The sequence below is a fragment of the Ambystoma mexicanum genome, chromosome 9 (assembly GCF_040938575.1).
Source record: "Ambystoma mexicanum isolate Mex_15411 chromosome 9, UKY_AmexF1_1, whole genome shotgun sequence".
Classification (NCBI taxonomy): domain Eukaryota; kingdom Metazoa; phylum Chordata; class Amphibia; order Caudata; family Ambystomatidae; genus Ambystoma; species Ambystoma mexicanum.
Genome location: NC_090931.1, coordinates 919,479,675 through 919,492,305, shown reverse-complemented (window position 1 = coordinate 919,492,305; position 12,631 = coordinate 919,479,675). Strand labels below are relative to the sequence as shown.

Here is a 12,631-nt window from a genome sequence, read left to right as displayed (position 1 = left end):
AGGGCTAACAAGGCAGGCCGGGTAGGCAGATATGCGAATAACATAACAAGACAAAGTAGGCCTCTTTCCTGCTAGTTTGACAAAACGAGATGGCGAGGTGACTAGGCAGTTTCACAGTGCAGATGTAGTACTACATTGCAAGGATGCATGCGGTCGGCGTCATTTACGCATGGAGCGTGAATAAAAGTAAACTTTGAGAATATGTTACAGCCACGTTTGTTAGTAGCTGTAAACAAACACAATCGTTGTGGGCGTGAGCATTAACTGTCTGTGAAAACAGCGTATGTGAGCATTATAAGCAGAAGTGGGAAAAGGCAGCGTCAAAGGTGTGTATATCGTGCACACAACAGCATCAGGAAACGCAGCATGTGAATAGTCAATAAGTCATAGGAGGTGAGGACGATAGGCTGTTGGCCTGATATAGTAAAGTTACGAGGAAAGGTTGATGCATAGGCTGCTGTAATGTTTAGAGACCCTTTGGTAAGTAGAGTGTGCTGTGCCGAGAGCGTGAGTGTCAGGATCCCATCACATGCTTTCCAACTGCCAGTAAATATAAACACTTGCCGAATGACGGGGCGAACTGCAGGCAGGCAGAAAGCAGAGTTAACAAAGCTTTCTTTGGTACCATCTCGCATTCACCGTCCTCTATTCACTCAATGTATCGGACATAGGTTGCCATGGCGACTTTGGCGTCCGATGCATTCTCATTCCGACAGGTGACCTTTAAGGGGTGGAGTACGTTTCCATGTCAACCCTTAAATACTTCCGGGTTGCGCCATTCACTGCTTCTGATTTTGCCAAAATCACAGCTTCACGCTCCTCGTTCCCAGTTTTGTATTCTTGTGCCTTGTTTGTTTTTTCAGTTTCTCAATTCTGACCCAGATTGTTGTTAAGGATTTGCCTCTTACCTGCTGAACCGATACCTCGCTGCCCGCACGTTGAACAGACCCGGAACGCCTTTGGAATTCCTTTGCCTGCCGAGTTGGAAACCTAGCTGCCTGCACGTTGAACAGAACCGGAACGCCTTTTGAATTCCTTTGCCTGCCGAGTTGGAAACCTAGCTGCCTGCACGTTGAACAGAACCGGAACGCCTTTTGAATTCCTTTGCCTGCAGAGTTGGAAACCTCGCTGCCCGCACGTTGAACAGACCCGGAACGCCTTTTGAATTCCTTTACCTACTGAGTTGGAAACCTCACTGCCCGCACGTTGAACAGACCCGGAACGTTTCTGGAATTCCCTTATCTGCCGAGTTGGAAACCACGCTGCCTGCACGTTAACAGATTTGGAACGTCCCTGGAATCCCGTTATATGTAATCATCATTATTGACTCTGGATTGTTACTTACCAGCTCAGTTCCCCAATTGAAACATCTACTTCTTACCTGGACCTGTTGACCAGGCTGCACTTCTCGCGCACGCTTTGGGTTGGCTCCATTTGATACATCTCCACTCGCACCAGTATATTTTGTACTCCGCGCCACGGACTGGAGACTGTACATCTTAGGCGCTCAGGTCATTGGGTGTCCTCGTGCCGGCGGGATAGTCCTGGGACTAGAGACTTTCGCTTCCGTCCAGCGTCCTTGTGCCGTCAGGTTAGAAAATGCACTGGTTGCTCCGTGGGGTTATCCGAATCTAACAAGTGCCCATCTTGGTAAGTCACTGTCCTCAAAAGTATTCTTCTATCTTGATATTTGTGAACTGCCTTTGCTTATCTTGCATCTTGTTACTCTATAGTGTTAGCATTCTGGACGAATCTGATGGGAATTGAAGCCTCCTACACCAGATTAGGAAATACTCATCTAATTATTAGGTTAGTGCATTGCCAGTTCTTGCCCCAAGGTGTATGTCCTGCTAATTCTTGCAAACATTGAATATTTCTCTGACTTGCAGACTAACTTGCCATTGTTCCCTTACAGAGCCTGGTCCTTCGTCTGGTGTTCCATCTTTCGACTAATTGACTCCTCTGGGTTTTACCTCGGGTATCCAGAGAATTACATTGGTAGATAGAACTCAATTACTACACTACGAGTGCAACTACCCTGAAATCGGACAGCGAGATACCGCTTTAAGATATCAGAGGTGCAGATTAAAGTTGGGCTTTGACTCTTACCCTTGTTTTCCGTTGCCGTTCATGGCGCATGTAATGCACGAGTCCGATGCTACAGATGATGTCAGTGACGGGGGTAAGAAAAGGGGTGGCCGGGCCAGACCTCCAGACCTCCCGGCTCCGACAGGCCCGGACAGGGGTTAGCCTTTGTTTCGGGCCTTCGCTGAGAGGCCGGCTTCACCTTCCAGCAACTTCCAATTGGCTTATGTGAAACTCTGAGCCTATCAGCTGTATAGTACAATTCTTGATGCAGGATGGGGATTCTGTGTTAGGGGGTGACAGCTACCATTTTACAGTGGGTGAACCCTTGTGGTTCTTAATGGCGCTGTGATGGAAACGCTGCATCTGCGTTTTTCGGATGCTGCATAGCAGGTGCAGATGTAATTTAGTGCTAAAACGAAGTATTGTGCAAGCAGGCTGCACTTTTTCAACACTCGTAATGGGGCTCAGATAATTCCCGCAGGCTTACCTTCTTAGCGGAGTAAGGTGTGGGCGGTGCTGCTCCTACAGAACGGTGTGAGCTCCAGCTCCACAAACAGGCTTCTGCAATGCCCAGGCTTGGACAGGGGTTAGCCTTTGTTTCGGGCCTTCATTGAGAGGCCGGCCTCACCTTCCAGCGACTTCCAATTGGCTTATGTGAAACATAAGTGAGGCATGACCCTGCTCGGAGCATGGGTCAGAGGCCTTGGCATTAAGCCAGCCTACTGTGCCTATCCTTCATTATTTTCTTGGAGAAACCGAGGCAAATTTCACACTCCATCTCCTTGTGGTCTGGGTACAGGCTGTAGAGGCATTGCAGGTGCTCGTCTGCACACAAGCATTCCGTAGCTTGCATTTGGTGCAGGGTCTGAAGAGAGACCTTCCTTCTTTCCTTCTCCACTGCCATGGTCGGAGGCCGCGAAGTAGGCCCAAAGGCCTTGTAGAATCTTCGACAATCTATCGTCAGATGAAGAAGAGACCACACTGGCTCCTTTGAAACAAAAATAGAATTTATTCCCTTGAAAACATGAAAAAAACTTACAAATAGCTTGGAGAGCAAACTCTAGGACTCCCACACTATAGCGTGTGGTAAAAACCTGAAGATGGCTGCCAGAGGAGGGGCTTGGGGAGAGGATGGCCATTGGATGGGGGCAGTATGACCAAGAGGACAGTGATTGGATTAGAGGAGAAATACAGTTTTTAAGAGAAAGTTAAACTATTTGTTCATTTACAAAGGATTCCCTATCAGGGAATATTCATGAGCATGTGAATCCATGCCAGACCCCATGCTGGAGAAAGGCAAGATGGAGGTGGGCCTTTTTTTTCCCCCATGCTGGAATAGACAGAGATCCTTCTCATTGGGCCTCCTTGCCTCCTTTCCTCTTACTCTTACTCTGGCCGCCCTTCATAGGTCCCCTCATCTCACCTTCTGGTGTGGCAAAAAACCTTGGTGTCATCTTCCACTCCTCTCTTCTCCCATCGTTGACCTTGTCAATGCGGCCCACTTTTCAGCTGCACATCTGAGGGATTCCCCCTTTCCTCACCTTGTTTCCAGAGCACTGGTCCTCTCTAGGTTGGACTACTGCAGCAGCCTTTTCCTCAATCTGCCTAAATCCTCCCTTCGCCCCCTTCAACTAATCCAGAATTGGACTGCAACACTTATCTTTGGCCTCAAGCCCAGGGACGCATCTCTCCATCCCTAAAATCTCTACATTGGCTCCCGGTTGTTGCAAGAGGCTTTCTGGGTCCTGGTACTCTACCTCCAGCTCTCTCTCCCTAAATACCTCCCTGTTAGATCCCTTTGAACTTCTGAGTTGAGTTTTAAAAGTCGTAGGCAGCTCCTTAGTCGATGCAGTGGCACAACGGGTGCACCCAATCCAAGATAGGCTGGAAGCCCTGGAGTACATGATTGGGGAATGCCTTAAGATTAAAGGGCCTGGAATGGATGTCTGTACTTCCTCTGAACAGCCTTTCGAGAAGGCATCGATAAAGGGAGCGAGTAGACCCATAAATGGAAAAAGTACCACGACTCCCCCGGGTCATGACGAGGAGGGGAAAAATAAGCTTCCTGAGGTTGCCGACACATTTGAGAAACTGAAGAAATATTTCATCATGCGGTCGGCTATGTCGAACCTCCTCCCTCCTTCCCCAGGGGCACAAAACATAGGGGATGGAAGACTCCTCAGCAGAGTTGGTAGTGTCCGATTCCAGAACCTCTCAAAAATCCTCCAAGGACCTTAGAAAAGGGATGGACCAAGCCTGGAAGAGTTTCCAGGACAAAGTCCTGGACATGGCGGGCCCCATTGCTAAGATTATAGATCTGGCAGAGAGGGCCAAGGATTCAGGAGAACCAGCAGATCCAGAGACCCTAGCTAACTGGGCACAAAGAGCAGTGATCCTCCTAGGAAATGCAAATTGTGCCCAGTCGTCCGAAAGGAGGAGAGTCTTCAATTGAAAATGGATCCGAAACTGGGCGACCTAGCGTCCTACAAGGCAGGCGAAGCCGCTCAGAGATTGCCATTTGGCGAAGCTTTCGCAAAAGAGATGGGGAGATTTGTGGGCACATTTATGGCCCTTGAGAAAGCCCAGTCGTATATTAACATAATTTGTCCATCGCAGTTTTTGGCGGGACCGGTCAAAGCAGGGGTTGTGCGTCTGGTCGCTTCCAGTCGCAGAAGAGACCTCAAAATCCGAGAGCCCAATACTGGGAGTCCTGTCAACTAGACGTGTTCTTCCAGGCCGGTAGGTGAGAGAACAGAGGATGCAGTGGACGAGGATACTACCGCCATCCAAATTCACAACCAGGCAGGACTAAGTTATGCTTACAAAATTGGCAAATGCTTTCAAGCAATGCATAGTGAGAGAGATATCGGTAGAGTTCGGGGCACCGCCAGTACATCGAGCCAGGCCAAGGTGTTTTTTACTAGTGCAGCAAGAGCAGATCCTCCTATGGGGGGGGGGCTTACCCAGCTAGCAGACAAAGATGCAATGGAATGCAGCAGCGAGACAACACCGGTCTTCATAAGCAACATGTTCCTGGTACACAGGAAAGAAAAAGTAAGGATAGTTGTAAACCTGAAAGAACTGAATGGAAGTAGTGTCCCTCTTCCGAGACATTCTCCGGAAGGGGGGACTGGTTAGTGAGATTGGATTTGAAGGATGCTTCCTTAACAATTCTGATTGCAGAGGAACATCGCAGGTTCTTCAGTTTCCTTTGAAACAACCAGGTATGGCAATTAAAATGCATTCCGTTCGGGCTAGCCTCAGCGCCCTGGGCCTTTATGAAGGTTATGCGGCCATGAAAGAGGTATACGCATGATCGTGTACTTGGACATCATCCTCATGCTGGTGAATGACCAGAGAATCCTTGTCGACCAAATGCAGTGGGCGTCCTAGCTCCTCTCCTCCCTAGGCTACCTCAAATCGGGAGAAGTCAGAGCCAGTACCCAATCAGCAAATGGAGTTCCTAGGGTTTGTAGTAGATACAACGTAAGCAAGTAGAGCTACCAGCTGCTATCCTCCAAGATGAGTTATAAATAAGGAATTGAGGGCAGCATCGGCGAAACCCATGATATCTCTTCCAGCTTTAGCGAGAATTGTGGGACTCCTGGCAGCATCCATACAGGCCCGCTTTCCGGATTCCCTGCATTACAGAGCTCTGCAGAGACTTGAGATGCGACAGCTGCAAGAAGGGCTAAAATAGCACCAGCTAGTACCCCTAGTTCAGGAAGACAAGTTAGAGCTAGAGTGGTGGCTCCAGAACATGGACGCTTGGAATGGGTGATCCATATTCGGAGATGTTCCGGAACCCGTGATAGAGTCGGATGCCAGCAGAGCAGGCTAGGTAGCGAGGTGCAGCCATCTCGGGACAGGTGGCAATGGTCACAGGAGGAACTATCCCTCCACATCAACTGCTTAGAACTACTCGCAGGCTCTTTTGCAATAAAATCCTTCACCAAGGTCAAGGCGGAGTGCTGCATCCTGCTGAGGATGGACAACATCTCAACAATCCGATAGATAAACCACCTGGGAGGCACGCAATCATGTATGCTGGTGGAACTCACCAAGGACTTCTGACATTACTGCCTCGATCTGTGACAGCATAGTACCTACCAGGCATGCAGAACTTAGTAGCGGATTGGAACTCTCGCTACTGGCACCATTCCAGCGAATGGATGCTACACAAAAGTGTATTCACGCAAATCGCAGCCCTCTGGGGACTCAGACGCCAACCTGTTCGCATCCAGGTTGAACAAACAATTACAGAGAATTTTCAGTTGGAGACTAGACTCGGAGGCCCAGGAGGTGGACAGGTTTCTTCAAACGTGGTCGGGTGCAGTTCACTATGCCTTTCCTCCCTTTATGATGCTGGCAAGGGTGTTAGCAAAGATTAGGAGAGAAGGGTCGGAAGTCGTCATAATAGCCCTGAACTGGAAGCTGCATGCATGGTTTCCAGTTCTGATGGAACATTCTTTGGATTTCCCGTGACTGATCCCTCCCAGGGAGGATCTCCTGGTGGACCCATCAGGAAGGTTCATCCTCTGACGAGGACAGGCCAACTACCTCTGCTAGCGTGCAGGGCATCGGAGGCAGCTTGGAAGAGATGGGGCCTATTTTGCAGCAAACGCAACCTTCATCCCGTTTCAGCCCCTGTAGTGCAAGTGCCCAATTTTCTGGCGTCCGTAGCCAGAGGCTGAAAAGCATTCCGGACCATAGGAGTTTACAAATCAGCAACCTCAGCAGGGCACAACCCGCTAGACGGAGCCCCCATGGGGGAGCACCATGCAGTAGGGAGACTGATGCGAGGCATCAAAATAAAAGCACCCCCTGTTCTAAGGTATACTCAACTATGGGACGTCAACGAGGTCCTGCGCCTATTTCAGAGCTTGCGGCGTAACAGATTTATCAGACCAGCAGCTCTCAAGGAAGCTGGCGATGCTGTTGTGTTTGGTATCATTTAGGGGAGTGTCCGATGTGAAAGCCCTTGAAGTAGACAGGAAATCCTTTGGGCCAGAGGGGGTGACTTTCTCCATAGCAAAAAGGACCAACTGCCATTCGTCAACTATAACGCACCCCTTATTTCATAGAGCAGCCAAAGATGTGCATAGCACAATGTATCAAGGAATATGAGACCAGGATGGAGGCAGGGAGACCGCCAGGTGTTTCAAATGTTGATCATGCATAGGAAACTGTTCAAGGCGGTAGCGCCAGTGACGACAGTCTGATGGGTGCACAGGGTCATGTCCCCACCGGGAATTGATGTGGCACGATTCGGAGCTAATTCTATTAGAGGCGCCACGGCTTCCAAAGCTTTGGGAGCCAGAACTAGCCTGCAAGACATCTTGAAGGCTGCAGATTGTTCCAGCGACACCACATTTAAGACCTTTTACTTTAAACCAATAGCGAATATTGCAGCAGCAGTAGTCCGTAGCTTTGAACAAGCATTTTGCTCGCCTCAGGTCTTGACATAGAATGAAGATTACACCTGCTGTAGCGCAGGGAGTCTTGATTCTATTAAATACACGCAGGCAAGCATTACTACCATCCGGCGACGCTATGCATTGTCAAGCTTGTTTATATAATGTATTGTCATCCGTTTATGGCAGTTGCGTTTTGTACCCTCCCTAATGCATGTCTTATTTGGCTGGTGAGGATCAGAAGATGGGCTGAGAGTTGGAGCGCAGAGGAAGGATTGTTTCGTTGTCGAAGGTGCGGGCGGTGGGCATGATAGGCACCTGGTTCAGGAAGTCAGGCTCAGGCGAGAACAGCGCGCTAGTTGTCAGTTGAAGTGCATTGGTCATTGATACTAGTTGCCAGTTTGAAGGCACCAAAGAAGAGGAAAGGAACTGGGACAGATGTGCTTTATGGATCAAGGACAGAATATGGACAAGACTACCAGAACCACTGGGACTCATGGGATACGGAGCTTAAATGTTTTCGGTTTGAAATTTAATAAATAAACTGAAGATTTGAATCTGCTAGAAGAGTAGAAATAAACGATAAAGCAGAATTCTCGCCTCTGTGTATTTAATAGAATCAAGACTCCCTGTGCTACAGCAGGGGTAATCTTCATAATCTTCATTGTTTGCCCTTTTGAAATGAGAACACCACAATTAACATTTCTTATAAATATTACACATAAATACGGGACACTGCTTAGGCTACTTTATAAATTATAAATTGCAACAAGATGAAAAACCTGATAAGCCATAAAGAGCCCAAATTGCAAAATAAACTGAGCATTCTTTCAGTGAGCAGCACAATGAACGACACTCAGTTCATTTTCAGACTTTTAATGTAGAAATGCAGCACAAATTTGCGTACACTTACTTCTAAATCCAAGTTCCCTGAAATAAGCAAAAGGCTATTGAACAGTGATCTCTTGTTCTGAGCGACTAAATGAGCAGTAAGAATTCCACTTAGATTTTCATGTTCACATTTGTGGAAATTATTGAAGAATACTACATACTTGCATCCAACACACTTTACAGGCGCCATTGTCATGAATTATGCCATTTTAAAACGTAAAATTAATTACCAAGGCACAAACAATGTCATTGGGAAAGATTGCTTTCTCCAGAAGCCCAAACAAGGGGTCATTTTGTTGCTGTTTTTTTAACAAGTTACATCATTCTACAAGACGACTGGTAATGACGTCAGTGTTAAATAATAAAATGATTTATGGCCATACTTCTAAGACATGTATATGTACATAGATATACCTGCAGCATTAAGACAACAGTCTTGACCACATTCCACTGGGATTTTCTTCCATCCACGATCACAGTAAATCCTCTGGCCTTGCACTTATCACTGGAAAAAAAAAATCTTACGTTATTAAGTAAATCATTATAAAATGTAAGCATCAGGATACAGTGCATTTTGCCCTTATGTAGTACACTACTTTACAAAAGACAAAGGCACAGATTGGCAAACCTCTTTCCCTACTACTTGTGCGCAACAACTGCTCACTTCACAAACATGGAACACGGAAAACGTTATAATTTTGCAGTACACGATTGATATACATATGCATTTGCTGTATGATGAAAAGCCTTTGCGCAGGTAGGTTGACCCAGCAGGGATGCCATTGTTGTGAAAAGCACATTCCTCAGCACTTTCCCTACTTTTAAAGGGATGCAAGATTTAATCACTCTTCAGATTTTCTCCCATTTGATTTTTCCCGTTTCAGGCCCGGCACAGACAAATGTGCAAAAAAGTAGGATTTCCGGAGGATTTTCGCAGACCCTTGGTTGCCTTGTGATCAGGGCTCCAGATAAACTGCATGGGTGACTAATTTCTATTGTAAAATCATGGCAATCCATCCGACAGAGGTACAAGTAACACGTATGCATGTGCCTAATGCTTAATGTCACCTACACTGGTGTGCTGATGGGTTCAGAGCAGTATCACGGGCAACGCATTGCACAATAAACCTCTGCTGCAGCACTGCTTGATGTGAAGAAGGTCTATGTAAAAGGAATGCTAAATGTTAATGCACGCGAAGGGAAAGTTACAAGGAAGGCATGTGCTAAGGCAGAATTCAATTTTTGCTGTCCCGGTTAGGGGATCCGTAAAGTATTATCTTTTTAGGATCCCTGTTCTCTGAAGGCCCTCTGCGACTGAAACCCTTTTTTTTTTTAGTATGTGGCCCTATGGCAGCCCAGATAGCTCCAAAGACGGGTTTAAAGCATATGGGCTGTAGGTGGGTTATGTCTCTCTGCATTGGTTTTAGACAGTAGGCTGGTAGCAGCTGTAAATTCCACTAGGGGTGCAAGACTCGTGTACCTTAATGGTGGCCACTCCGTAGAAAAGTATTTTGTTTTAAGCCCTGCTCTTGGACATTGTGTTTTTGGGCAATTCCTTCATTTAGGGAAACCATGAGCTAGGCCTGAAATAGTCATTGTGCACTCTCATCCCCATCCACCCTCCCCCCACTTTGTAGTGTGGTTTGGGCTAGTTCAGACCAGTCTCTACCCCCCAGACAGACCAATAAATATTCTGCGTCAGTGGACATGAATGTTTGTCTGTCTGGCTTTGGGGTCAACCTGATTGGCTCGCCACAAAATCCTTTCTTTAGGTGCCCTGGTGCGCGATTTTGAGGACTGGCTTTGGCTAGTCTATGCGTGTATGGGCTCCTCTAAGGTGGCTCGTGATCCCGCCTCTTGTTTTGGATTCTAGTGGGAAGCCTGTAGCTTTACATGCCTGCAGAAGGATTTCTTTACCAAGAAGCTGCTGCAATTGTAAGACTAGGTTAGCCCATACTGGCTGGGTTTGTGCCCCATAACTTTAACATTACTTTAGCACCTGTATATATTTTTGGCCACCAGACGTCCTTCCAAAGATGCCCTCTCCCTCTGGTCCTCCTCATTGGATGGAGTGGGACTTCCATGCTGGGAAGACCCTGGGTAGTTTTACTGCCTTCCTCCCTTGAGTTAAGTCTGACTGCTCTGCTACAGCTACCCCATTAGAGAGGCTGGTCTTTCCATTTTGCGAGGGACACTGTTCTTCCTTTAGGTTAAATGTTAGATTATTTTATTAGGATTTGTACAGCACACCGCTGGCGCATGATGTCTGGGTGCTTGTTACACAGTCCTCACTATGGGCCCGATTCACAGAGCGTTTTCGTATGGGATTGCACCATTGTAAAATGCTTCCGTCAATCAGGCCCTAAAACTCCCCAACAGCTTTGATCACAAGAAAAATTGCCATTTTCTTATATTAACGTTATTTTTTTAAAATAATTGTATTTACTTGTTTATAATCGCCTTAGCAATTTTTACAAGACTCTTGACTGTTCGTAGGACGCATAGCGCGAGTAGAGAAGAGCTAGTAACATCGCAGCTAAAGATTGAACACGAAAACACCATTTTGGTGGTTGCGAGGGTGAGAGAGAGTACATTGGTGTCCTTTTTAGTTTTAAAGTTTCAAGGTCCGCATCGGCACCAAGTACGTTCATTTCGGTCTTGTTCATTTCCCCGATTTCACCTTTTATCAGTTTCAAAAGTCTGTTTCGCAAAACTACTGTCATCCAGCCAGGTTTTCTGCTTGAAGTGTAGATTGAGCTTCAGCTTGTACATTTATTTTTTGGAAAGCGGCTTCCAAAATCTTTGCCATAGGTAGTGTCCAGGCTGTCTTTTCCCCTGATATCAGCCTGTTCCACCACATGGCTTCTTCTCCTTCGAGACCCACCAGGTCGGTGCACAGGCTGTTTAGGTAAGTCTCCCGTACTTCTCTTAGCTCCGAACAGTCCATCAGCAGATGTCTACTGTTTCAGGTTTGTTGATTTCTCCACATAATCTACATTCTTTGATGGCCGTTTTTGGATTTCGCATGTCGGGAGGAGATTTAACTGCGCCCTCATATAAGTTGTCCTTAGTTGTTTGTCTGGGAACTTTGTACAATATGGCAGTGGTTTGTTCAGACTGTTGAAGGCAGGTGGCAGGTGTTTTGTGAGTTTATTGCCATGTGCTTTTTCAAGCGTGTTAATCCAGTCTTATGCTTCCAATTTGGACTTTACTGGGTTGGTTTACTGGGTTGGTTTTCAAGTCTTCTGTGCATGCCACCTCCACCAGTTTTTCTCTTAGCATTTCCACCCACCTATTTAAGGTGGTCAGTTTGCGGTTAGATATTTCAGATTTGATAATCTTGTAGGTCAACGGAGCCTCAGGTAGTGCAGTGTTTCTGAAGAGTTGCATTGCACTCAATGTTACAGATTGTTCAAGGTAAAGCAGACCTAACTCTCGTCTGAGGAGTTCCACTGAGACTGAGTTAGGCAGACCTAGTAGGGATTTCCACAGATACCCTTCCAGTTTATGCCATATGGTGTTTGGCATATTCAGTGTTGCCCCCATCCCGTAGGTGAGGGTCGGGACTACTTTCCCTTTATAAAATTGAATAGCTGGTATGACTGAGAATTTTCCATATTTATTTTCCAGTGTCTTCATTTGGGCTGGTAGGTTTTTGCTTTATTTCAGAGTATTGCTTGCATTGTTACTTCCTGGTTTGATGTGTCTATGGAAACTCCTAGTTATTTGTAGGAGGGGACCACCTCGATGTTTACATCGTCCAGAGACCATTTGTGATTTCTCTTTTTTTGTCAAGCTTTTTGCCATTATCAGAATCTTTGTTTTTTTCCTATTTATTTGGAGATTGTTTTGGCACATATACGCTGCCAAGTTGTTTAGTTGGCGCTGAAGCCCTATCTGTGTCTGATCTAATAGTATGAGGTTGTCTGCGTATAATAGTCGTGAGATGTTCACGGTTCCCAGTTTAGGCCGAAAAGATCTTACTGAGAGTTCGGCATCCTTAAAGTCTCCTAAGTAAGCGATAAACAGGGCTGGAGATAAAGGACAGCCCTGCTTCACTCCTCGATTTGATGGTATTTCTCGCGATAGCATGCCTTGGTTGTTAAGGCGCACTCTTAGTCTGGTGTTCTCGTGTAGGGCCATCACTGGATCCAATAGCTCTTTTGGGCATTTCCATTTTTCCAGTTTGGACCATAGTCTTTCCCTGTCCACTCTGTCGAACGCCTGTGACAGGTCTA

General features: G+C 46.6%; 1 protein-coding gene across 5 annotated transcripts in view; it reads right to left on the bottom strand.

Annotated features, from left to right (window-relative positions):
• SESTD1 (SEC14 and spectrin domain containing 1) overlaps positions 1-12,631 on the bottom strand; it is a 1,198,983-nt gene that overhangs the window by 932,667 nt on the left and 253,685 nt on the right. For all 5 annotated transcript variants that reach the window (XM_069616097.1, XM_069616095.1, XM_069616099.1 and 2 more), the window contains one exon: positions 8,808-8,898. In XM_069616097.1, the coding sequence (XP_069472198.1) occupies positions 8,808-8,898 (91 nt within the window). The remainder of the gene's footprint in view (positions 1-8,807; positions 8,899-12,631) is intronic.